This window comes from Crocodylus siamensis, chromosome 8 (genome assembly GCF_052110815.1).
Source record: "Crocodylus siamensis isolate JL-2025a chromosome 8, ASM5211081v1, whole genome shotgun sequence".
NCBI lineage: Eukaryota > Metazoa > Chordata > Crocodylia > Crocodylidae > Crocodylus > Crocodylus siamensis.
Genome location: NC_143402.1, coordinates 47,202,776 through 47,230,316, shown reverse-complemented (window position 1 = coordinate 47,230,316; position 27,541 = coordinate 47,202,776). Strand labels below are relative to the sequence as shown.

Genomic DNA, 27,541 nt, shown 5'->3' with positions numbered 1-27,541 from the left:
CGTCCCGGCTGCCTCGGCTTTGGAGCGGCCGGCGGTATCGTGCGGCCCTGCGCGGGTCGTTTCCCCCGGAGGAGCCCGGGCCCGGCTGCCCGCAGCGCTCCGGCCCGCCGGCGCAGGCAGCGGCGGGGACGGGACGGGACGGGACGGGGCCCGCTCCGCGGCTCTGCCCGAGGCTGCGCCCATGGGGGGCCGGGGCCGGGGCCGGGGCCGGGCCGGGATGCTGCTCTGCCTGCACGTGCTCTGCGGTGAGTGCGGGGCCCCAGCGCGGCTGCCTCCCTGGCTCCGCCGGCTGTCCCGGGCCCTGATCTCCTCCCGGGCTCCTTTCCCCCGCTCTCCCTCGTGGGGGACCCGGAGAGAGTTGTGCTTCCAGGTGCGCCCCCCACCCCGGTAGCCATGGCCAGCCTCTTTCCGGGAAGGGGCAGGGGCTCCCGAGACCTGGGTAGGCGCCAACTCTGACGTTGCTCCACGGGTGCAGCTGGCAGCTCTTTTGTGGCCGGAGGGACATACTTTTGGCATAAGTAATTGCTGGTCTGGTCTAAACTGATTGCGTGATTTACCAGTCACTTTTGTGAGAATCCTTTTGCACCAATTTATTGCAAAATTCATCAGTCAGTTGTGTACTGTATATAACGGGCCTTGTATGAATAGTTAAAAGCAGCAATGGTGGTACTTGAAGTTTGGGCCTTTTGATAAGGAAACATGAATTGCGTGTAGTAAGCAGACTCTTTGTGAAGAAACAGCATAGTGGGTCTTTGTTAGCTGAACAGGATGAGATGGAAATGGCCCTCTTGTTTAGCTGATGCAAATGTGTGTAAGAAGTGAAAGATGAATTTAGAGGAGTTCTGGGAAGTCAGAACTGTAGGACAGAAGGGTCCATTGAGGACTGACTCGTATCCCTGCACAGTGGGTGGTGTGATGCCTGATTTCACTTACTGAACCCTAATGGGTTACTGCTTAACCGCTTTAATCTATAATTGTGTTTTCTAATAAGGTCCCTTGGTCTTCTGAACTCTGTCTTCTGCTTCCCAAAGTTGGGATGGGGGGGCCTGGGACTCCTTCAGAGGACACATCCGGAAATTGTATCTAGCCTAGCAGTTCTCAGCCTTAGACATCCATTCAGAAAAAGCTATAGCTTTCACCTATTCTTCACTCATTCATGACTATGCTATTCTTGGAAAAGTTAAGCAATTCTTCTTTGGCAAAGAACTCAGAAAGACCACAGCAGTTTAGAGTACTGTTGATACTGTGGGTTTGAAAAATCTGGGCTTGTTTTGTGACTCATGTATGTGTTTGCACATTTAGCAGTGCTTATTGTGTGGCACCCATAGCACCCTAGGGTACTATGACATGCTGGTTGACCATCACTGGTCCTAAACTAGAAGACATTTAATGTGAATCGCCACAGAATGAATCCTTGCCTTGTGTTTGGTCAGGAGAAAAAAATAATTCTCTGCACTAATGTCTTGACTAATTGGTGTACTTGGTATCTTACAGCTAATTATTTCCTAAGGATTTTGGAGAGTACACGCAGGCAGATATATGAAGCTCTTAGTTCAAACCATGTATTTATTCAACATAAGTCTGTAAGATGTCAAAGGAGAAGATGGTGTAAGTGTGATTGCCCAGGTCTCTGGAGAGGCATGCAGGTTTTCATCCAAAGCTGACAGGCTTCTCTGACCTTTGAATGAGACCCAAAGGTACTCAAGAACATGATGCTTGTATGCCATAATTTTCCCCTTGAGCCAAAGACTGGATTGTGAGCCTTAATCAGTGTAGCAGACACACAGTCAGTACTTGTTAGACAGAGGTAATGATGATTACAGGCAACATATGCTTCAGAAATGGCCTTTTACAAGATAAGAAGGGACAACATTTGGGTTTTCATGAAAAGGACATCACAGCTTAATTGAGGGATGGTTTCCATAATAGTTGAGTTTGACCATAATCATTGATGTTCTCTTTTTGCAGTGGGAGCTTTTCTTCCATATCAATCCAATGGTCCTGCACCAACAGGAAATAAACTATTTGGTGCGGTGGGCTATGCTGTGGTGCTGCCTGGACCAGAGCAAATTGGCACCAGTAAGTTTATAAAGTGGGAGTATAAAAAAAATGAAAGTGTCACCAAAGAGTTTCTCATCTTAACGTATGATGTGGAGGTCCATGACTTGCAAATCCGACTAAACTATCAGGATCGTGCTGTTTTCAATGAAACTGATGGGTCCCTGAAACTACAAAAGTTGCAACTAAAAGATGGAGGCCTCTACAGATGCAGACTATCAACAACCACTGGCAAATGGATCCAGCTGGAGGTTATCAGTAAGTGTTTATTGATCTTCAGTTCAGTTTTATGCTAACTTGATACAAACCTGCTAATGCATGGATCCAGTTAAACAGACATTGCATGTACCAATGCCATGTTGTTGCATGTTGCAGTAATATAAAGGTGTCATTATGGCCAGTGTAGGAATGCAGAGAGCCGTGTTATACAGAAGGTTTGGTCTGTCCCATCAACTCTTGTTTTCACTCCCTTTGTATGTCCTTGAGGGACTTAACTTCTTTTGCTTAATTCTGATGATGACTTGTCCATCTTTGCCAGATTACCGAGCTTGCTTATACATTGCTCTGGAACAGGACGGGTCCGAGTTTTTGCCAGACTAATTTTTAAAGGAACATTTCAGATTTTGTGGAACGTTCTGACTTGTGCTTTAATGGAGAAATCCTAAGATTACAAACATTTGCCATTACCTTGATTATTTTTAAGGGCTGACATTGTGAGGCTGTTACTATAATTAGTTTGGGTTTCTTAAGCATTGCTTCACAAATAACAAGAATCCAGGCTCATGCCATGTATAACAAGTATTCTTTTTAGAGCATGTAGAATACTCTGTTGTAGCTGTGCTCAACCTCCAGCCCATGGACCCGTCATGTCTGGGCCGTGGGGCTCCCCACTGGTCAGGAAACTTGGTGGCGGGGGAGCAATATCCATTAATACAGCTGACCTCCATCTCGCCAGATTTCCAGACCTTAAGGTCTGCATACCTGGAGGGAGCCAGGCCATGCCCTTTTTCTCTGTGGGCTGGGCCATACCCCTTTTCCCTCCACAGTGCCAGATTGGGGCTGGGCCCTGCCCCTTCTTCTGGCTGGAGACAGGCCATGCCGTCTTGGTTGGGGCTGTGCCATGCCCCTTTCCTTCCCTTCCCATCCTTTCTGCAGAGCAGGTCTTGGGCTGGGCTGCCCTCACCCCTGCCCCACTCTGCATAGCCAAGTGATGGAGGCCATGCTGGCCCCCGGTGCTGAATCAGAACCAACCTCTAACCCATGGTCAGACCAGGCACTGAGCCATGGGTAAAGGTTGAGCCCTGTCCTAAAGCATTCCTTTAGAAATTCTTGAAATATTTAACAGTATTAAGAAAAACATTTCTCAGGATTTTCCTTGTATACAGGATCCAAAACGAACAGAAAGGTCTCCAAACTGACCAATCGAGGAGAAAGTGCAGGTTTTTAGTGTTTCACAAAGCAGGCAAGCTCAGAAAATTTCCCCCAAAGCCTGTAGGGTCTTGGTTAGGCTACTGCTCTGGACAGTTTGCTTTTCCTGTTTGTTGGGTCCAACTGTAGGTTGGAGCAGAGAGCTCCTTGTTTGTACCCAGGCCTGCTTTGCCTGTATGTTCAGAATGCTACCTAGTCTGATCAAACCTCACATTACAGGGTCTAGATTATCTATTTCTCTTTCCTTTTTTCCATTTTTCTCTTTTTCTTTTGTTTTTTCCCCCCCATCTCTTTTGCTGTATATGTGCTAGATCTCAAAAACTATTTTAGTTTTTTTAGGCACACATCAGATTCTCTTGTCTTAAATTGCCAAAATAAATATTTGTATACTTGTTTAGTTGCTTTCCTAAATACAGAAAACATACAGAGAACTGGCTTCTTTGTATTTTCATTTTTAGCAATCCGCTATTTGCCCAGCTATCTTTTCAGAGTTTCAAGTATCTTCTTCCCTTTCCATGGTTGTAGGTGGGCAGAGTTTTCTCATAGGTGAAGTTCCCATCCAGCAAATGATTCCAGACATTAGAGTTACTGCTATGTATAGAACTGTAATATAACATACTAGATTGCTTCAGAGCAATGCAGGATATAAAAATGCTCTGGGAGCTGTAATTGGAAATGCCTAAATTTATGCTATTTAAGCCTCTCACATACTGTGTCATTAACAGGACCACTCTGTCCCACTCCCCCTCCTTTTTTTCATATGCTGCTACAGATCAATGCTGAATAACTTTTTGTGCCATCCCCTATTGTTACAATATGTTACTTTAAGGCAGAGAACACTTGTTAATACTTGCTTTATTATTGTAAGTTATAGTGTGTGTACAGCATACAGATAAATACCTTTCTCCTAAATGAGCTCTGGAAAATTGGGATGAGTGTGTTAAACAGAAGGGAGGTGGTTTCTACAGGGGTTGGAGGCTCCAGCCACATGGTGCTGGGATAGGATTCCTCTCCCCAGCCTCTGCTCCTCCTTCCCATCCTGCTGCTGCTACTGCAACAGCTACTGGTTTAACCCACTCATAACTGCAAACTGAATTAAAGCTGTAACAGTGTGGGTCTGTACACAATGAGAATTAGGCTGCCTGTTACTTTGCCCTTTTTTCAAGGAAAAAGCCTTTTTTCTTCATTCTGCTTCCCCAAAACAAGGTATATTTCCTATTTTGTGAGCATGTGGTACGTGAAAAAATGTGGTAATTGGGGTGCCTTTGCATTTCTGGTTTTTAGAATAACGATGACAAAATGTTTGATATCTTCCAGAGCCCCTCCCTAAGCCAACACTCCAGCACAATTTTCCCAGTGGTACACAGCAGGAAATGACTGTTGAATTGGTGTGCAGTGTGACAGCAGAGAACGTGGATGCTTATGAGTGGAGAAAGAATTGTGAGCCTCTCCCAGCAAACAGCCGCTATCAGCTCCACTCTAATAACAGCATATTACTCCTACAGAATGTAACACCATCTGATAATGGCAATTATTCCTGCAAGGTCAGCAATAAAGTTAGCTGGAATGAAACCGTCCTGCCTCTGAACTTCCAGAGTAAGTAGGTGTTTCCTCTTGCAGTGCCCTTAATTGTTTGTTGACTTAGTTTGGGTTTGCAAAATTGAGGAGGGATGTGTTTTGGCAGAGGCACAGAGCTCTTTCAGTGCGTGGGGCAGACATGGAGTGGGAGGTGGGGAAAGGGAAACCATACAGGCCACTGGAGAGGTGGGGATGGGGGAGGAAGAAAAGGGGGAACGGTCTTACTTGCTCTGACTCCTCCCTTGAGTGGTAGCTGCTTGTGCTGTAGCTGTTGTTGTACCAGCATGAGCTGGGGCTGCTGTGGGATAGGTTGCAGCACAGGCTCCCTGTGTACCTTGTTTTCTTCCCACTTTGGTGCAGGGCTGTGCCTCCCATGGCAAAGTCTCTCCTCGCAGCAGTGTCATTCCTCCCCCGCCCCCCCGATTACAGTCCTGGGCACGAATCCTTTCCCAAAAAGACTCCTGGAGGGAGGGGCCATATGGTGCCCCCTTTCAGAAGGACCCTGGGTCTGGTGCCCTGCTCCTCCGCTCCCCTGCACCAGTTACACTGCTGTGTATGGGGCTGCGAAGAGTCAGCAGGGTTTTTTTGATAATGTTGGGACATTTTCAAGAAATGGTGATGCCCTCCATTACACTTCTGTGCAACTCAGCATTTTCACTGTGTCACCTGGGAGTTCTGATGTGGTTGTAAAATAGATTAGTGAATTAATTGGGGTAGTATCTGTCCCACCCCACTGTACTGTACATTTTTAAGCTTAAAAATGAATGATTATAATATGGTCACAAACACCAACAAGTGACTGATCAGCTGAGGGTATCTACATGGCAAATGAAAATCTAATTGTAGCATGTGCTTCCATACTTGTATTGATTTGAACTAGCAGTGATGACATAGCAACACAAGATTTGGTGAATGCTACCAACCACTGTTTGTATCCCAAGTCCCTTGACAATTTGTATTCTGGTTGTTAGCATGTGTTAAAGCCTCTGCCACTGCTGCTATACTGCTGTGGTTATCTGGAAACCTAGATGACACTTAGATTGCATATGCAGTGTCTTCCTTAAGGAGTTTTGCTGACATAAGAATAGCAGTATAAACTCTGTAGTATAGACAGGTCCTGAAAGAAGCTCAGCTGCTGATGGCCACTAGCAGAATGATGGGGTGAATCTGCTTCAGTGTGAGAGTGATGTCGGCAAGCTATAACCCCTGGAGTTCGATCCCAACACAGCCTCCCCCAGTGTGGACACATAGCCCAGCCAAAACTGGGAAGGATGATCTGTTCCTGCATTATAGCAGAATTGATAACAATAAGCTGACTAAAGTTCTGGAGGCAAAACTTTGCAGTAGGGAGTATCCTTGCTTTCAGAGAAGAGGAGGAGTCACAGCGTGAGAGACAATGAAACTAAACTTGGTTTTAGAGGCAACAGTGCTGTGCTTACATTAGAAGATGTTCTTTATAGCAGGGGTGTCCAACCTTATAAATGTGGGGCTGGATCACGACCTTTTTATCACCCAGTGGGCCAGTGAGCCATATTCAAAGACCTCACAGGAAGTGGTATCACATCAGGAAGTGATGTCATGTGACTTTCATAGATTTCATAGACATTTGGGCTGGAAGGGACCCTGGAGGATCATTCAGTCCAGCCCCCCTACCCCAGGGGCAGGAAGTCAGCAGGGATCATAGGATCCCAGCAAGATAAACACCCAAATGTGTCTTGAAGGCATTTAAAGTGGGTGCTTGAACCACCTCCCATGGCAGTCTATTCCAAACCTTGGGGGGCTCAGACAGTGAAGAAGTTCTTTCTTATGTCCAACCTGAATCAGTCACAGTGGAGTTTGTGACCATTCGATCTTGTCATCCCTTAGGGGGCTCTGGTGAACAGTTGTTCCTCCAGATCCTGATGAGCAGCCCGATAAACTTATAGGTGGCCACCAGATCACCCCGAGCCTGCGCTTTTCCAGGCTGAATAGCCCCATTGCTTTCAGCCTCTCATCATAGGTCTGTGTTCCTGACCTCTGATCATGTGCGTGGCTCTCCTCTGCACCCTCTCAAGCTTCTCCACATCTCTTTTGAATTGTGGAGCCCAAAACGACCCAGTACTCCAGCTCTGCACCTCACCGAGGCAAAGTACAGCGGGAGAATGACATCCTGGGATTTGCTTGAGAAGCATCTATGGATGCAAGCCAGCATTTTGGTCACTTTTTACTAGCCGCAACATCACACTGAAGGCTCATGTTCATCTTGTGGTCAACCATGACCCCCAAGTCACTTTCATCTGTAGTGCTAACCAGCGTAGCGCTACTGAGCCTATAAGTGTGGTGCAGGGTTTTCCTTCCCAGGTGGAGAACCTTGCATTTTTCGATGTTGAACACCATCAGGTTCTCATCCGCCCATTTCATGAATCTGTCCAGATCCACCTGGATCACCCTTCTATCCTCAGGTGTGGTTGCTTTGCCCCAGAGTTTGTTGCCATTGGCGAACTTGGCCAGTCTGCTTGTGACACCAATGGCTGCATCATTGATGTAGGTGTTAAACAATATAAGCCCTAGGACAGAGCCTTGTGGGACCCCAGTGATCACAGCACACCAAGATGATTGGCTCCTGTTGACCACCACCCTCTGGGTCCTACTGCGGAGCCAGTTCCCCATCTAGCGGATCGTGGTGATGTCAAGGCCGCAGTTTAGCCAAGAGGTGATCATGGGATACCAGATCGAAGGTTTTTTTTAAAGTTGAGGTATACAACCTCTAGCTCTTCCTCTTTGTCCAGGTGATAGGTCACCTGGTCATAAAAGGAAATGAGATTGGTCAAGCAAGACCTACCTGCAACAAACCCATGTTGGGTATCCCACAGGATATTGCCTTCAACTAGTCTGTTAAGAATGGCCTCCTTGATAATCTTTTGCAAGACTTTCCCCAGGATAGAGGTCAGGCTGATGGGTCTGTAGTTTGCCAGTTCTACTTTCCCCCCTTCCTTGAAGAGAGGCATGACATTGGCCCTCTTCCAATCATCAGGCACTTCACCAGAGCACCAAGAGCTCCCAAAGATCCATGTAAGGGCTGGGCTATGATGCTTGCCAGCTTCTTGAGTACCCTGGGGTGTAACCGATCAGGGCCGGCTGACTTGAAGGTATCCAGCCTGTCAATGTGTTCCTTCACGAGGTCAGCTTTGATGGAGGGCAAGGAATCTCCCTCACCCAGGCCCCCCTGACCCATAGTGGGCAGGGCCGTCCCATGGAACTGGTGGAAAACTGATGCAAGGTACCAGTTTAGCAAGTTTGCTTTTTCCTGGGCATCAGTTGTCAGTTGCCCCATTTGGTTTAGCAGGGGTACAGTGTTGTCTTTGCTTTTCCTCTGGCTCCCCACATATCTAAAAAAGGACTTTTTATTGTCCTTGATATTTGTAGCTAGCTGGAGTTCCATCACAGCCTTGGCTTTCCTGATTTGCTCTCTAAGTCCAGACTAAAGCAGAGTGTTCCTCCTTGGTGGCAGTTCCAGTCCTCCATCCTTTTTAGGTCTTCCTTTTAAGATGCAGGAGGTCTGCCAGTTCCCTGGAGAGCCAAGGGGGCTGCTGTGTCATTTTGCTGCCTTTCCTTTGAGATGGGATGGACTTTGCTTGCACATACAGGATTGCTCCCTTGAGGAGCAACCACTTGTCCTGAACTCCCTTCTCCATTGAGTTGTGACCTTTGACACCAATGAAGTTGTAGGAAGTGACAATGAAATGGGCCTGGAAATGTGTCTAGGGAAGTTGTGGTTTTCAGAAAGTATGTATGTTTGGTATGGATTAGGAACAGGACATCATTTTTCTGTGCAGGAGGCTGGACTAGATTAGGGCTGCCCAGCTGACTACCTGTAGGCCACATGTGGTCCACAAAGGGCCAGGATGTTGCCTACAGTCTACATGGGGTCTGCAAGCAGTTAATATATAGGACATGGGCCTGGCAGCCACCTCTCCCACTGCTGTGCAAGGGAGAAAGGCCTGTGGGGGCGGTGGGGAGGAGTGGTCAATGTCCTACTAATGTAGCCTGCATGGCTGAGGATGGGGGTCTGCATGCTGCTGGAGCAGCCCCTGCAGTGAGGGGGTCCTAGGGGCCCACCCCTACAGCATGCAGCCTGTGCAACACATGCTGGTGTTACCTGGGGCCCACAGCCTCACCAGATCTGAACAGCCCTGGACTACCTTATCCTTAAGATCCTTTACTAACTTGATCATGGTCATTGGGGTTAATTAAATAGAAATTGTAGGCATATACTGCAGAGACATGGAAGAGATCTCAAGGCTAAGCTAGTCCAGGGCTGTTCAGACCCGGTGGGGCAAGGGGGCGAAGGTAGAGAAGAACACGCTGTCCCCAACTCATCTAATCAGGCGCAGCTGGGGCAGCCCCATGCCGCGCAGCCCTCGGGTGACAAGACCCAGTTCACTGATGAGCCCAGCTTCACAGGGGTAAGCAGCTCCCCTCCCCTCATTGCTGGCTGGGGCCCACGGGCCAGTCCCGCCTCGCCACAGCGGTGGCAGCTCTGCACTTGGCAGCAGTGCTGCCGTGGGCCAGATAAAATGACTTGGTGGGCCTCATGGCAGCCTGCGGGCTGCAGATTGGACAAGCCTGCTTTACAGGTTAATAAATTAGGTGGTAAAAGCCCTGTCCCAGTTCTTATTGTACCAGACGTGGAAGGCAGAGACTGCTGAAGAATATATGTGCCAGTAGCAAATAGGTGGGAGGTCAGTAAAGGCAATTAAGGAAACACAGGAGAACAGGGTCAGAGGGAAGGCAGTTTTCCAGTTTGGTTTTACTAAAATGGATCAATATCTTTTAAAATCAAAACTTCATTGGACATGAAAAACTTAAAACCCATTCAAAATGCACAGTTCTGCAGGAATGATGGCATCTGGGCCTGCTAGTATCTAAGATGGATCGGGGGTGGGGAAGAGAGAGAGAGAGCCATTTATAAAACAGCGTTTAATTTTAAAAATTAGTAGATTGAAATAATTTAAAATGGAATAAATAGCTTAAAGGAAATAGGCAGATAAGGTTCATTGGGTAAATCTGAAAAGCTTTATTAGACCAACTTAAATAGTTGGGGGGAAAAAAAATTCTTAGCAAGCGTTCAGGTTTAAAAACTCTTCGTCAGGTTGAGGAAGCCTCTACAGTTGGTGTGTGCTCTTCTTGGATGGAATGAATAGTACGGAAATAAAAAAATTCTTTTGAGACATGTTCTACAAGTATTGATCGAAGTGAGGCTGATATTACAGTGTTTTTCACATATTTCACAGATTCATCTGTTGTGATTTTTCCTGGAGTCATTGTGGAAGCTGTTTGTCTTTTAATTGCAGCAGTGGGTAAGCAATGTGAATTTTCTTGTTTGTTTCCTCATGTCTAACTTTGTCATTGTTATGTGAATTGCTAGTCGTTCAATGTTAGCATCCATTGACCGTGAATCAAAAGGAAGCAGGAGAGAGGTGATTAAATTGGGTGCTGAAGATTTCTTTTGTATGGATGGAGAAGGCAAGTATGCTTCATTACATTGTGCTAGCTCTTCTTTTTGATAGCCCAAACATATTCTTTGTTGCACAGCCACAAAGGGTATGAAAGATTCACTTCTCCACAACATTATAAACCTTGCACAGCTGCTATAATGTTCCAGACTTCAAACTTCAAATATAGTGATTGCTCTTTATAAGCATTTCTTTTGGAAATTCTTCTGGAAGTAGGAATGGGAAATAGGAGTAAGCCCATCATACTGGCACACAGTCTGTACCTTACCTGTTCTGTATTGTCCCCAGCATGAGCCAAAACGGTGTAGATTGTTTCTAGAGCTAGCTTTGGGTTAAAGTTAATTGTGCACTTATAAGAAATTACTTGGGTCATCCAGACTATTGGAAAAACAGAACATTACTAGCAATGTATCTCCCTCTACATACAAGATATCTTATTTAAAGAGCTTCTGAGTGGCCGAGGAGCCAAGTCTCATTTTAAAAGTTTGTTTAAAAACTGGCTTCAAAGGCCTTTAGACTTTCAGTGAGATTTGATTCCCAGTAAGATTTGAGCACCATTGTCCCATTTTTTCCAGAAGGAAATTTAGCTCATGATTCACTGAGGTGATTTTAAAGTGTTACTTACTCCCTTTATGTTAGGCCCTGACTCCATGCAGCACCCAATGACTGGGAAGGCAACCGTCCAGTTGCCCATGGATCCTGCTGCTCATTAGCCAGAGCAGAGCAGGGAGCAAACACCAGCACACATTGCTTGCAGCAGCTTTATTCAGAATGGAGATAGCTTTGGACAAGGGTCTCGCGCCATAAGAGATGGGGTCCTGCCCTGAACAATAGGTTCATCTCACTCGCACTCACTTTGGTTTATGCTCGTTAACATTCACTCCTCCTTCATCCTGCCTTCTGTTCTTCCCATTTCTCTTCTCATCTCAGGCTCCGCCTCTGTTTACTGTTTGCTTCGTTAACATGGCATTGCTTATGCATTTTATTCATTCACATCTGATAAGAGTGCATGCATAAGACCATGAACTTGGGTACTCTCAGTCACTTGCTGGTTCTTTCTTGTTCTTTGCTTGATTTCAGCACCATCTCCAAGGTTTGTCTTCCGTCTTATCTCCTGATGATAGCTGGTGGGCTGCATCATATTCTTACATAGCAAATCATACATTTTACACACTACTCTTTTGTTAGGAAACTGCTTGCTTAAGCATTCGCAAAGTTAGTTGCTTTTAATACATTAGCTAGTCTTGTGACCAGCAGCTTTTTGCTGAGACACAGGAAAAAGCCTTCATTCAGCTGCACACAGAGCACTCCCATATTCCATAGCCTTACCCCAGCATCCACAATCCGTATCCTTACCCTAACACTCCCTCACAGAATTAGTATAGGCAGCAAAAGAGAAACCCAGCTGGTTCTCCAGAGGTCATAACTTTCCCCTCACAATACACCCCTTGGGCCCGACAAGGTAGATGGTGCTTTTCTGTTACCCGGACAGAGGACTGACCTTTTCGCGTATTATTGGCAATGGGTGAGAGAGTGCTTAGACTACTTGCTTTCTAGCCTGGGACCGAGCCAGGAACTGGAATGATGGTACTTGTGATGGAGTGGGGCCTAGGAGCAGCCGTGTACTCCCTAGTGCCCCCTACCTTCACGTAAGGTGGACTCAGCACCCTTGGATTCTCGCCCGCCACAACTTTGATGATAAATAGGTATAGATGGGAGGCTGCCTTTATCCCCCTGGTGAACGGTGTGAATGTCCCTGCCCCTACTCCGTATGGGGTACCTCTGTGCACCCCTTGCCTTAAGGGCTATGTGTGCCTCCTACCTCCCCTTTAGCACGCCCCAAGCCTCGCAGTTGTTCCTGGACGTTTATTCTGTCCTGGTCCTCCGACCAGCCCTCACTGGCACCCCTTGGGCTCGTCCTGCTCTGGTGCCCCTCTCCAGCAACCCCGAATTTGTCCACTCCCTGGCACCCCTGGGGCTCACTGCGCCCCGATGCCAAGCCTCAGGAAGTTGGGGACATCACGCCACCTGGGCCGTCTTCCTAAACCTTTGCTAGTCACTCTAATGTCCGAATACAGGTGGATACCGGATTGGGCTCAGGCGGCTGGAGCCTTACCTGGCCTCTCCGACCCTACTGGGTAATGTCAGTCTCTGAGGTCCACTTAGGCTCAGGCGGCCGAAGCCTTACTTGGCCCGTTAGGCCCTTCGGGGTCCCCAATACTGAGGAACCCCTCAAGGGTCCTTTTTAGTCCCCCTGTTACTGGGTTCCTAATAATCAGAGCCTGCCCCACTCTGGGGCCTGTGCCGCGCCTCTCGCAGCTGGGGCTACAACCCCACTCGGCAAGCGCCTTTCTGGCACTCCTTGTGCCGTGCCTGCTGTGGCACTGTGCCCCTACTGGGCACTGGGAACCCCCAAGCTGCTAGGTAGTCCCCTTAAGGCCTCCTCTCACCCCTACAGCCTCACCCGGTCCTCCGGGGTAACTATAACCAAAACCCAAGCCAACTGGCTACAACACAAACAATACAGAGCCTCCCCACTCATAAGGTAAACTCCAAGCCCCTCTAGGGCTTGCAACCCTACCTCCCTTTAGGGTGTTCTCCCCCCAGCATCATCACAGCCAGTCAGCACGGCAAGGCTGCAACCACCAACTCCAGCTGCTCAGCTCTGCCACAGGGCTCCTGCTCCTGCAGCCACCAGAAGGGAACTGCTCTCTGGCTCAGGCCTGGGCAGTTTATAAAGGCCCGGCCCTGCCCCCTTCTGGTCACCTGACCTATCTGGTTGCTGCAGCAACCAGCACCTGAGCTGCCTCTGGTGATTGGCAGCTCCTTAACCCTCCATTAGTCACAGGACATCTCCTTGATCCTGTGACAGTACTATAGGGATATTTTCTTTTTTATTGGCATGAATATGCAGCTGAACGTTAACTGGATGCTTGGTGCTATTATAGCACTACTAGTGCCTTTCCATTTTATAAACGTCTGGATAAGTGTTAAGGGTTAAGACTTCTTCTAACTCGTCATGGAGAGACTAGGTATGCTATTTGCACAGGAAGGCCCTGATTTTTCTTAGGATTTTATCATTTTACTTTGTGTTTCTAATTTTTACACAAATTTTGGGAATTAATAAAACTATATTATATTACTATTTCTACTATACAGACTAAAAGACATTATTTTTAACACAAAGCAAATACAAAAGGGGAAAAAAGGGAAACAAAGGATGACAGTAAAACAATTTAGTCAGCTTTCTTGATGTTTGGCATGGTTGAACTCTGCGAGGTTATGGAGGTGATGCTCTGCATGATGTATCATTTTGTAGCTACTCTTCAGGTATTTCATAGCTTATCAAGAAGTTTTGCTTTATATTTTATAATTCAACATAGTTCATATGACAATTACTTTTAACAGCATTTTACAGACTTCATAAAACAATCATTACACATAACACAGTTAAGCTTGATTTTTTTTTTTTTTTTTTGGTACTTGGCAAACTTCTTCAGTGATGATTTTATCCTGGGGGTGGGATTTAGGCTGCAAGCCCCACCAGGTCTGTCTGCTTTCCCAAACATCCCCTCTGTTTATTTGAGAACATGCTAAGGCAAGCAGGTGCGGATATGGATTCTTTCACAACACCTGTAGGCCCACTCACCACAACCCCAAGATGGCCTCATAGAAAGCATCAGCGTAGAAATCATTTTGAGGAGGAGGCCAGGCTCCTAGCCCAAAGACTCTTTGAGATGCCTGACCCTGATCGGGAAGGCCCAATGAACAGGCAAATGGAGGAGGCCTACGCCCTTGAAGCAGATGTTGAGAATTTGGAAGATGGTATCTTTGTGCCTTGGTTTAAATTTGTCCTCAAGCGTTTGAATGGATCATAAGGGTGTTAGTGTGGGGGTGGGTGTGGGGGCAGCGGTTACCAGGCATGTCTACACAGGAGGATATGTAAAAGGAAGTTTGTTACTCTCCTGGTGAAGCTAGCAGTTTTGGCGGGGTGAACACACTTTTTGAAGCCACCAAAAAGAATAAGCTTCTAAACAGAAGCGGGGTGGCCGCCTGGCTTTCAGATCAGGACACTTACACCCTACACCAACCGGTGAGAAGACATTTTAAAAGAAACAAGACTGTTGTTTCAGATATTGATGTGCAATGGCAGGCAGCAGGCCTCTTTCAAAAATTTTACGTCCTGCTGACAATAATAAGCTAGCTCCTTTTACATGTCAAAGGTCTTATCGTGGTTATTCTGAACCATTCTAAAAACTGTCCATTCTCACCAGACATCATATTTTCAATGCCGTAGTACTCCACCTTTGGGAGAGGCCACACATAATTTTGGTTTTCTGTCATGTTAAAAAAATGTGGGAAATAACCTTTGCATCCTTCAAACCCCATCGCCTGTGGAAGTCTGCTAAGTTTCGTTGGCAAAAAGTTTAAAGAATCTATGACACGGATGCCTAGCCTGGTCACTTCAGTACACATGAGTTTACTGCCCTGAGTGATTAGTTTCACCTCCATTTTTTCCTTCAATAACTGGCTAACAATGAAGTAACCATCGTAGCCTTTGGCGTTGTGAGCTATGAAGGTGTAGTCCTTGAAATTTTTATCCAGAAAGACCTTAATAAAATCAGACAGATGCTTTTTGCCCTTAAACTCGCAAGTGCTTTCTGGCTTTTTGGGGGGTTTTGCTGGTGGCTTTCTGAGGTTTTTTTCCCCCCGCCCTTAGCTCCATTGCAAAAATGTAGTTGGACACATCCATCCCTGTTTCCTGCACGCATTCAAAATCATAAAAAATGTACCCCTGGCCTTCTTCAGGCTCTTTAATCTGATGCATAAAGCACCAGTGCTTATTTACAACTGTGATTTTGCCATAACACTGTTTGCACTGCTGCCCTTTGTATTCATGCTGTTTGTTCAAGGTTTACACTCATCGCACAGAGTTTTAGTCAGACATTTGATCCGCTTTTCAGAGGCCAAGGCCATGTGTCTTTCTAAGCACTCTTTGGAACGACAGAACAGTCTACAATTAGGGCACCTCTGTGTCTTGCCCATGGTTTCAGTACAGTTTGGGCTCAGCCAAAGATGACATCAGAACCTGCACATGTGGCTATGGCTGTGCAGCATCTGACAAAGATCACAGTAATTTCTCTTGCCAAACACCTTTTTCACATCCAGAATACTGTAATAATGTTCACCATGCACCAGAAGAAAACAGGTGTCAGGGTATCTGGGTGCGTCCTCTGTTTTAAATAAACTCCACCCAATTTTTTCCTTATGCATCTCTGTGAATGTTAACCTTTTCAAGGTCTTCAAACAAAGGTACTTGATGGAGTGTAACCGTTTGATATATAGACATGCCTAATTTCCTATGCAGTTCTTTGGCACCATCTAGCAGTTTGGCATCTCTGGCCCCTCTACGTTTTGTAACAGCCTGTGGCAGGGCACTATGTGTACCTGCCGCTTTAAAGCCCTGGAGCTGGCAGCCTCCAGGTGCCTACTGAGGGCAGCCATTTTAGGCTCAGGGCTGCCTATATAAACAAGGCAGTTTGGCTGCTGAAGGAGAGGTAATGATATTGCTTGGCCTGAGGGTTGTTGAATTTCATCTGGAGGTAAGGGAGGAACTGTAGGGGATGGTAGGAGGCTCCTGGTCCTGGGTACAACTGGAAAAAACACCCTGCTGGGAGTGGGTGGCCTGGTGGGGCTCCCAGTGGTGGGGGAGCCCCCAGGAAATGCCTGGCCAGTGATCACCCTGGTGAAAGGTGGGTTGGGGTGCCTTAACCCCTAGCCCTAACCTTAGGGTGGGTTGTGGTATGCCGGAGGTATTTGTGGGGGTTTGAGACCCCAAGGAGGAGAGTTGGGGCCAAGCATGGCTACAGCCACCTGAGCTCACCTGTGGAGGGAAGCCCTGAGACCCTGAGTAAAGGGGGCGTTATCAGTGCTATGGAGCCCCCAGTGTGAGGGGGGGCCAGCCAGAGGGCGAGAGAGCTGAGTGCTGACCCCAGTAAGTCCTCCAATGCTGGGAGGCAGAGTTTGGGTCATATGCAGAGTTTGGGTCATATATAACATCTGAGCCCTAGTTGAGAGGGGGCCAGCACTGTGAAACCACAGCAAGAGGGGGTAGTGATCAGAAGCCCCAGAGACAGTGATGTGGGATCCTATGAAAGGAGAGGGGGCTCAGCCAGAGAAAGCGAGAGCTGAGCCCTGACCCCAATTAAGTCCTCCACTGTTGGGAGGCAGTGTGTGGGTCAAAGATAACACTGGTCATAGCACCACAACCTGCTGCCTGGCGGGGAGTGAGTCCCCTGTGAGACCCTGAGGCACCAGTCATGGTGTGAGGTACCCCAGCTCCCCATGTCCATAAAAGAGGACCCAGAGAGGGGGACCCTGGGATAAGAGTATGGATCATACATCAGGGTCTGCCAGAGCTTCCCCTGACTGGCCCAGGTGGAGGCCAGGACCAGGAGGATCAGAAGGGTAAGGAGGCCCACCGAGAGGGATGCCCAAGATCCAGGGGCCTGGGGTCCTGACTGGCCTGGAGGTGGGCCGGGGCTAGTGTGAGCCGAAGGTCCCAGTGAGGGGATCACACCCAAAGGGGAACCGACGGCAGGGCGATATATAGCCTAGTGTGATGACGGCAGAGTCCGCCTGAAGGGAGGAACCCAGGTGGAGTCCTACAGTAGGATTCTGGGCCCCATCATGGGACACTGGTGCGTATGACAACATCATGATGTCATCAGTGAGGCTTGGGTGCGCTGTAGGGGAGGAATGGAGCTGAAGATAGTGCCCCCTACCAGCGAGGCAGAAAATGGGCAGCTTCCTGCCTAATTACATCTATTAATTAATTAAGACCAAGGCATGGTAGGTGAGAAAGCGGAGATTGGCCCCGGTAACCCCCCTGTTACACAGCCAATAGACTGCCTGCAAAGCACAGGTTAGTATCATAGCTATTTAAGTTGATTAAATATTTCCTCTTTTTAGCAATGATCTGGGAATAGGGGATAGAGCTTATAACTACGGCTCTCACCTCCCTGGCCTCTCACAATGACCACAACCAGCTGAAATGTTGAACAGAGCAGTACTTCTCTCTGGCTTTGTAACAGGTTACTGATCCACTCTAAAAATGGCTCTGGGGTCATCTGGTTTAAATTAATAGCTCGAGAGTATAAACAGTTTGCCGTGCTATCTGCCTGAATATGTAACTGGGTGTAGTCATTACCCATGAATCTGTGGTGGAGTTCTGCTACCATTTCTTTTATCCTTCTGCTTATGGCTTTATATACCACACGTAATGACACACGCTCCAGATTCAGAAAACAGAAATCCTCAGTGTACCTTGTCCCCACCAAACCTGGCTATAGACCACTCTTGCCATCTCACCCACATCATATGTACGTCTGGTAAAACATCTTCTGCTGACTCAGGAGACCAAGCGGGGCTTGAGGAGTCCTCTAAACTGACTTCTACACCAGATTCATTATCTCTGCTCTCTGACCCTTCAGGTCTTGATGGTGAGGCAGGCCTGGGAGGCCGAGGAACATCTGAGGGGCCTTCTAAAGGGCTTCGTGAATCATAGTCACCATCTCCCCTCTTTGACTCTGTGGGTCCTGGTGAAAGGTCAGGCCTGGGAGGAGGGGAAGCATTTGAGGGGCCTTCTAAAGTGCCATTACTAAGGGGTCTCTTATTTTTTTTTCTCAACCGGTGTTTAGCCTTCCCCAAGCTCCTCTTTAACTAGGCCCTTACTTTTCACCCTGCAAGCAACTTGCTGGTTCGCCACCCATTCTTCCCCTTGCGTTTACCATGACTCCCCCTCTTATGATACAGGCCACGACTGCTGTCTGAGTTACACAGGCTACCTCCTCTCTGAGTAAAATTTACCCTTTTGCTCTGGTAGTAATCGTGATCTTTCAAAGTGCTCTGCACACTCTTTATGAGATGTATATGCCTGCCAGCATCACCCCAAACCCCCATCTTTTTTTACAATAATCATGATCTTTCAGGACAAGATGCTTATACCCACCCCAAAAACCCACCCTCTTTTTTTCACAAGAATCATGATCTTTCAAAAAAGAAGATTCTCCTCTTTCTCTAAAATGTGTGAGCAGCCAGTCCTGGGTTTCTTATTCATGGGGCCCAGTTCACCTGTTTTGGGAGTGTGACTCCTTGTTTCTTTACAGATGGTTTTCTCAGAGGTATGTGGCTTGTTTTCCTCTGAGGAACCATGCCATCCTGTTCTGTCCTGATAGTCTTCTGATCCTCGGGTGTTATGATCTGCAGGCTGAGCATTTCTGGGTTTTTTTTCCTTGTGCTTTTAGAGGTCTCTGTCCAGGCCCCCGTTCTTCTTTGGGAGTGGTGCGTGTGATCACTTAGGAAATATAAATTTTATATCTCAGCATTGAGAATTCACTTTCCTCACACACTACAAATTTAAAATTTGCTTAACCCCTACCCTCTATATTTATGGGGGGGGGGGGGTCGCACGCATGCACGCACCTTCTCCCACAGAAACGCACGAAGTTTCAAAAGCTGATTTCAGAAAAATTACCTTTTACTACTGCATAAAAACATGACTGTATGTGTTTGTTCTACTTTTCTATTTTAGAAGAAGAGGTTCTGTCTGAAAACAGTTACAAACAGTTGTTATAACTTAATGTGATTTATAACACAGCCACAAATAACCCATCATTTTAAAATAATTTTACTTTGCTGTGGTAAAATTGTATGGGGCTTTCCCACGTGATGAGCTCTCTGTAATATAAATGAAATGATACAATAAGTAAGTCTGCTGTATTAAAAATTAATACAGTAAGGAAGCTAGTGTATGTATAAAGTAAAATGTGACTGTTTTAAAATAGTCACCACTAAAAGACAACGCCACCCCTTTATTTTTAAAATATGTGGAGATCTGGACACATGGGTCAGCTTTCTTTTTTTTATCTGATTTATCTTTACAATACACACCCACCACTCCATACCATACAAAAATCTGTGAGAATATGTAGAGTCTGAAAACACAGGTCAGCTTTTTTTTTTTTTTTTTGTGGTCTGGTTTATCTTTATAACCCCCCAACATCACCACCCCATACCATACACAATCTGTGAGAATATATATTTTTTTAATTCAATCTTTATTTCCATCAAAAACTTTTTACAATATTTACTAGTTTATTTTGTTACCCCTTCTACTAAGAAGGTTTTTTTTTTTATCATTTCTAGTGACCATTAAGTCTCATTGGTTTTATCTTTACAAAAAACCCTATATCTATGTGATTAGAGATCCAAGACACTAAAGCAAATGTTAATTTACATTAGATTTATAAACTTCCCCCCCCATTTTAAACTGTTTTTGCTAAGCCCTTGTCTTAAGCACAGTTTTATAATTTCTAGTACCAATTAATTATTCAATATGGGGTATGAGAGTTTTATCTTCCTCAGTGATCAAATCATAAAGGGCAGCATTAGGATCTTCTACAGAATACACACCGTTTAGAAGATCTCTAACCTGAATTAAATGTTTCTCAGTAATTCTGAGACTGTTTCTGGCAAGCCCAATGGCTATAGCAGCATTGAAAATGCTATCAAGATATATTTCCTGGCAAAGTTCCTAAATTATTTGATTTATGTCTTCATCTAACCAAGTAACACAATCACGGGCTTCTTGACCCCCTAGGTCAAATGTGCACCCCCAGCATAGGTCAAAAAGTCTCCTCCTCAAGCAGCATTTCATTATGCCATAAAAGGAAATGTGCACAAGAGACTTCATGAAGATTTTATGTTCACAACATGAAATAGGACCTGTTGATTCAATGCCTAATTGTCTTCTGAACTCTTCAGCCTCATCCAGTCTTTGTTCTCTGCAGAAGCATATGCTTCCTTCTGGTGTAATGGTGAGTAGGTTTTCTGGAGTCATTAAAACGACTTCATCTAATTGTAAAGGAGTTCAATAAAGGACTTAATTAGCTGCTGTTTAATCAGTCCTTAGCTACTTCCAGACACACACGTGCCATGAAGTGAACTCACACCACTACCCTCAAAATCTAAGTGCCCCCACAACCATGCTCCAAGTCTCTTACCGGTCTCCCCCCTGCGATGACCTCTACTTCACATGCAGGCTCTGGCACAAAGATACCATCTTCCAAATTCTCAATGTCTGCTTTGGGGGCCTGGGCTTCCTCCATTTGCCTGTTCATTGGGCCTTCCTGAACAGGGTCAGGCATCTCAAAGAGTCTTTGGGCTAGGAGCCTGGCCTCCTCCTCAAAACTACTACGGTGACGCTTTCTATGAGGCCATCTTGGGGTTGTGGTGAGTGGGCCTACAGGCATTGGGAAAGAATCCATATCCACCCCTGCTTGCCTTAGCATGGTCTCAGATAAACAGAGGGATTGTTTGGGAAAGCAGATAGACCTGGTGGGGCTTGCAGCCTAAATCCCACCCCCTCTACTCGTTCCAATTGGTTTCAGCATTGTTATTGGGAGGTCTGAGGCCTCTGAAACCCCTGCCAGTTGGTCGGGGGTGGTGGGGTGGGTTGTTAGAGGGGTCACACCACCACCCTGCCACCCCATAGGCCACACCTGTGCTCTGGGGGCTAGAGCAGTCTGGGACATGATAGGCCATAACTGTACCATGTGATCTAGGGTGGCTCTTGTAGCATGAGGGGTTTGGGGGTCTGCATGGGCTGTTCTTCAGATGTCATGGACCATGTGGTGGTGGTGTCACACACCATGTGACTGGGGTCTGGGCAGGGCTGGTGACGTCATGCACAATGTGATGGGTTGGGGGCGGGGCTGGTAATGTCATGCACCATACAAGGGGATGGGGTGGGACTAAGGGGGTGGGACTTCCAGTCCCACCCACCTGTCACATTTGCATTGAAGGTTGGTGAGCCTATATACTACTCACAGGATTCTAGAGTGTCTGTTTTACATTTCTCTGTTTTTGATTTCTTTGAAACTATACTGCTTGTATTATACTGCCTTGCTATGTCCTGCACTGGTAACTTACACTTTATAAATGCCAAAGCAGACACATACTTGCTTTTGTTCTTTCTGCACAGAAAGCTGTAATTATTTTTTCCCAGGGATTTTAGACTTAAAGAACCCTGTTCAATCACACCGCCTTTTTAGCAGAGAGATGACTTTCTTTGGTTTTTAGCTTCCTATTGTGAACACAACAGGAGGTTCTTACTTAATTCTAAGCAGACTATAGCATATACTTTCACAGCATATATTCCTGTCCACTACTCTGCCTGACTTGGACAAACAAAGTCTCCTGGTCAGCAGTAACAAACAACATCTCCTGCACAACACTTATAACTTCAGTTACTTCCTATATAACTTTACTTTACTACATGTTTCAGCTAACCCCTGTAAAACAAATCCCTCTGTATCAACAAATTTTCTGATTAGTCAGGTTACTACTCTTGTGTCCTGGTGGAGTTGCTGTGTGGGTGCAACTTTTAGACTTACTACAACACCTGCCAGTCAATAATAGGTGAATTTATTGATACAGAGCAAAAAACAAAAAAGCAACAATACAGACAATTAAACAATTCTATATCTACTAGGCCCAGGGCTGTCATCAGAGTTAAGGTACATCCAGTCAGAAAGCAGGCTTCACTTTAAAGCGCTCTCTCTCTCTCTCTCTTAGATGTTAACAGTCTGGAGGTGAAATCTTGACACTCCAAGCTAAAGCCTGGAGGGCAGTTGCTTTACTTAAAGTTCCCTCGACCGCACCCTCTGTCATAGTCTAAGCCAGGCTAGATGGACTCTCTTGGGGCCCCTGCAGTGGACCACCATTCCGTTTAACCCAACTCCCAAAAAAACCACTGAGGTCACCCTGACCCTACACACAAAGCCTCTGAACTTGCTGCCATGCTACTGGGGAAAGGTAAAAGACGGGGTATGATAGCTGAGCCAGCCCAAGAGAACCTAGTACATGCGAGGTGACCCAGGCCCAAGAGAACCCAGTATGCCTACTAGGCCTTACCCTGGTAGGATTGGGATGGCTAGTCCCCTCCAAGTGAGTGTCAAATCCTGCCGACTACACCAAGATGTTAGACCCTAACTCCATGCGGCACCTGATGACTAGGAAGACGACAGTCCAATTGCCCGTGGATCCTGTTGCTCATTAGTCAGAGCAGAGCAGGGAGCAAACACCAGCACACATTGGTCGCAACAGCTTTATTTAGAATGGAGACGGCTTCGGACAAGGGCCTTGCACCATAAGAGACGGGGTCCCTCCCCCTGCTGCAGTCACTTGCAGCCTGCGGGGCTGTCTGGAGCAGGCACAGGCAGCCCCACACGGGGTGTGAACAGCTGCAGCACAGTGGGCCGGCCACGGGGTGGGTGAAGGGACCACTTTCCCAAGCTCCTTCCTTGCCCAGGGTTCCCCCTCCCCCTCCCCACTTACTTGTGGTTCTGGCATGGGGCAGCCATGTGGTTCCAGGCTGGGAGGGCAGGGCCAGGCGGGCCCCACTGTTGTTGGAGCCCTCTGGGCTTCCCCTGGGTCCTCCTGCCCTTGGTTCCTGTCATTTTTGACAGGAACCAAGGGCAGAGAAATATTAATTTTTTACATTTTTTAGGGGCCCTGCGGGCTGGATAGAATGACCTCCCATGGGCCATATTTTGCCCACCCCTGTGCTAAGTGGTCTGAGATTCAGATACTAGTTCTGCTGGTAGATGTCTATACATTTTTCTTTTACAAAACCTCTTTCTTATTTTATTTTCCAAATTAATTTTTCTTTTACTTTCCTGCATGAAAGATCTCAATGGCCATGGGGAAGAGACGGGAGAAATGGAAATAGATTCTATAAAATCCTGTCAAATAAAAGTGAGAAACCAAAAGGAAATAGGCTTGAATCAAGTATTAATCAGCAGGTTTATATTAAGCTGTTTCAGGAAACTGGCTGTTTGTGAGCAGAACTCCGAGTTTTCCGTTTCCCATGGAAAAACAAAAAGCCCACGGATTATCCCCTTTTACCAGAGGAAAATGCCAATTTCTCATTTTACCTGAGAAACCTATTGATTTGCAGTATTACAAAAAGCATTCTGCAGCCTGGGAGAGTTCCAGCCTTCAATGGGATGGGGGAGGGAGCAGGAGGCGCCATGTGCATGTATATGCACATGGCTGCCAGGCAACCTGAAGAGTGAGGGGCCTGTCATTTTAATAACAGATTTTGGGGCTTTTATCACAGAATTTATGGTTTGTTTGTTTGGTTTTTTTGTTTTTGTTTTTTTTTTAATTTCAGAGAATTTGCATTTTTTTTTATCAGGGAAAACTAGGATCCCTGTTCATGAGTATCAGAAAATATTTGGCTGCTGGATCTTTAGAAGCCTGAAAGGAAAACAAGAGTTACCAATAAAGAGAGATTTATCAGTCTTGTGCATTGAACCATTTAGTTGCTTCTGCTGACTTAACTCTGCTATTCTCTCACTGCTGTAAAATGTCTAAAATTAAAAAAGACTGCTGAAGAGTTTGGGTTTTAGGTACGACTGTCCTGCACTGATTTCAGTGTAGGGTTATAGTTTTTGTCGAAGTTCTGGTAAGTCTGCTAAAATTTGCTCTTCCAGTCTGACGTAATTGGAGGCCTCTCACTAAACCAGTCACTTTACAATATGTACTTGCCTTTTATTGATTGCCTTGATTTGTTGTGATACATTCTGTGCATCTGGCCTGAAGCCCAGCAGGAAACCACCTACATCAGTGGTCCTCAACCCTTTTCCAAGGCAGACCAGATGGGCTTGGTCTAAACACAGGCTGGTGGTTCCAATTTAGTGCCAAGGGCCAGTGTGGCAGCCACCATCCATTCACCTGGAGGGAGGCAGGGAGCAGCCTGGCTCAAGCCTTGCCCTATGGGGGGAAGAGGGGAGGGGTGTTGACCTGACCCTGGGCAGGGGCATGGTTTGGTCCCAGCGCAGCCCCACATTGGGGAAGAGGGCATGGCTCAGCCTGGCCTTGATGGGAAAGTGGGCATGGCCTGACCCCAACCTGGCCCTGGGGGTGCGTGGGGGGGTGGGGGTGCCTGGCTCCAAACAAGCCACAGGTGAAAGGGGGTGTGGCCTGGGTCCCACTGGGCACATGGGGCTTGGGGGTTGGGAATTTTGCAGGGGAATGGGTGGCTATATTAATGGTTGTTACCACCACCACCACCCCCCCCCCCAGATTTCTGGACCTCTGAGGAGACCCTCAGGCCAGATGCAGTGGCTCAGTGTACTACATTTGACCCATGGGTCAGAGGCTGAGTGTTATTGCAGGTGCTGAGTCTCAAAATGTGTTTGCTGTAGAAACTGGATGTGATATTGATGTCAGTAGCAACTAGAAACAAAAAGTAACAGATTACTCTTGTGATGCTGCCAGTTGTAATGGAAAATGAACGTTTTTCTTTCTATATTAGCAGATTGGGGCTTTATTCACTGAATGAAACATCTTCCCTGCCTTCATCCAGATCAAGAAACAATTGGCATTTTTCAGGAGGAAAGTATTGGAATATAGTACATTATAAAAATGACTGCCTTCTTCAGCCTGCACTTCAGTCAGATCTCTTAAAAATCTCCTCAGCATTGCTGTACCTCAAAAGAGTGGTCTTAAATACATTGTAACGTAATCTGTGATTCTCTGACATGGAGTGGTCAGATGTCTCTCAAAATCTTGTGTTAGCACTTTAAAAAAAGTCTGTCCTGAGCAGATAAGACTAAAAGAGAGATGGTTGTAGAAACTGAATTTGAAAATCATAACATTATTTCCATGAAAAAATATATTGAAACATAATTTAAAAAAATGAATAACTAGAATTTAACCTGAGTAGCCTGTAGTCTTTGGTGATAGCAGTCTCTTGAGAGGTGGATTAGAACAGTGATTGGCAACGTTTTGCAAGGGGCAAGCCAAACCAACCCAGCTCAGGTGAGATGGGCTGGCGCTTCTGACCCAGCTGCTGTTGATTGCGGCTGCCACCTTTCCCCGCACCTAGCCTTGATACAGGCAAGTCCCTCTACTGCCAGAGCGCCACCAAGATTGACCAGATCCACTGGCTGTAAGCTGCCAATTCCTGGATTAGAATATTGTAGGCAGAGAAACTCATAAGCTGCAGAATGAGATGGGCCACCCAGGCCATGGCCTGACCAACTTTTAGCGTGTTAATTTAGCTAGCTATGCAGGTAAAAAAAATAGCTATACAGCTTTAACTGGAAGGACAATTGCTCATTTGTGGGTTATATAAATTAATGTGCTAAAAGTTGAACTGTGGCCCACCCTATTCCATGGCCTATGAAAGGTATTTAATTTGGGTTTCCCACATCCTGGCTCCATGCTGTAATCACCGAGTTATTTTGTTGAGGAGAACATTCCTACTATTGTGTATTCTGGCTGTGTTTAAAAAGAAAGCAGCAGCCTGATCTGTTAGGTGCAGTATGAGAATGCATAGTGCATTGAGCCACTCGGAGAAGACAGGTGGAGGCTATGGGCCCTGATCAATCCTAGGGGTGAACGAGATGCCAAGATTGTCAATTCTGTCAGGACTGAGGCTGACCTGGGCATATTAGCGGTATATTAAACACACAAAGAACAAAGTTACGGGTGAAAAATGTAAGGATTTATTAAGAACAACAAGAAAATAAAAGAAAAGGGAGGTAAATAATAACAAGAACAGTTTGGAACACACAGAGATAACAATACACAGCCAGATAATAAAATCAATATGTTACTAAGCCACACCTGTAGTGAAGTCACTGAAAGCAAACAGCACCAAGTTAGAGAACTAGTCGGTCTCAGAAAGAAGCTCCAGTTAAGCAGGGAGGTCATCATAAGAATTGCAGATCTCCTCATTACTGCTCCTCACCCTTCTGAAAGAGCCACAGTACTGCACGCAACAGAACCACAACTCCAGGCACAGCACAGCACAGACCCTACAGAAACCAGATCTCACACAACACAACACAACACACCGACAGCCCATGCACCAGATGCACCAGACACTGGGCTTACTCTTTTTATCACTCCACTTCTCTCACCCAGTCATTCTGGGTAAACACTTGCCCATCACGTGCCTTGCCAATCACTTTCACGCTCACCTTGATACTCCTTTTGTCAATCAAATTAATTTTGCACCTATACCTTAGGATTTCACAAAACATTCCTGCCAATATTATGGACACATCTGAGCATGCTCACATCTTCCATCTAGCTCTACAGTTCATCTGTTCCAGAGGGTTCTTCAAATGGCTTTTGCACATGCTCAACACTTCTACTCTAACAGCTTCTTCAAGTATAAATGACATTGGTACCAAATTAGTCATACCCAGACAGACAGTAAATAGTGATTCTCCCTTTCACATTTCACAAAAACACTCTTTTTGGCATTTCTTTTCACTAAACACTTCCCAAGATCATAGTTTGTAGTAGCTGGATTCCTAACTCCTAAGTAAAGCTCCTATCAAATGCTCTAAGCATAAACAAAAATAGTTATTTAATCTTCTGATATCTTTGACATCATGCACAATTAGCATTCAGGAATGTGATACGAAATAGAAATGATAAAGCTGCATTTCTGTTAGACATGGGTGCTTGGGGCTTAGTGCTAACAAGGTCACAATTTTGGAGTCCAAGCACCAGGGGGTAGGTAAGTATTCAGGCATGGGCTAGGCAGGGATTCAGATACTAGTTAGGGGCTAGGAGTTGCAGAGAGAGGCATCTATGGACTGCTGAGTAGCCAAAGAATACTGGGAAGGTGACTGCTTATATCCAGGCTACCATACCCATGCTGGTTGTTAGGATGGGTTGGAAATAATTAGGGTGCTGGAAATCAGGGCTAGCCAAGGGCTAAGCAGTCTTTCTGTTTCCCTAATTCCTAACCACTCCAAGTCTTCCATCAGACCAACTCATGGTACACGTGGACTTATGAGCATTTCTTAGCGGAAAGCAGAGCTATTTTTAAAAGAAGTTCTTTACCTTGAATGCTTCATTTTATAAAACAAGTAAATGCATTATTCTCCAGCCCC

General features: G+C 46.2%; 1 protein-coding gene across 2 annotated transcripts; it reads left to right on the top strand.

Annotated features, from left to right (window-relative positions):
- Positions 1-27,541, top strand: LOC149858426 (HEPACAM family member 2-like). Of its 2 annotated transcripts, none has more exons than XM_090060384.1 (5): positions 1-245; positions 1,969-2,316; positions 4,804-5,082; positions 10,338-10,403; positions 24,946-27,541. In XM_090060384.1, exons 1-5 carry the CDS (start codon positions 182-184, stop codon positions 24,963-24,965), a joined length of 777 nt encoding a protein of 258 aa, XP_089916510.1. In that variant the 5' UTR covers positions 1-181; the 3' UTR covers positions 24,966-27,541. The 2 variants fall into 2 exon arrangements, with proteins under 2 accessions (XP_089916510.1, XP_089916508.1); XM_090060382.1 differs by having other exon boundaries at positions 24,943-27,541.

Coding starts and splice junctions, on each gene's coding strand:
- LOC149858426 (XM_090060382.1), top strand. CDS start 182: ATGGGGGGCCGGGGCCGGGGCCGGGGCCGGGCCGGGATGCTGCTCTGC. Junction 2,317..4,803: donor GATCCAGCTGGAGGTTATCA/GTAAGTGTTTAT, acceptor GATATCTTCCAG/AGCCCCTCCCTAAGCCAACA. Junction 10,404..24,942: donor TCTTTTAATTGCAGCAGTGG/GTAAGCAATGTG, acceptor TTTCTATATTAG/CAGATTGGGGCTTTATTCAC.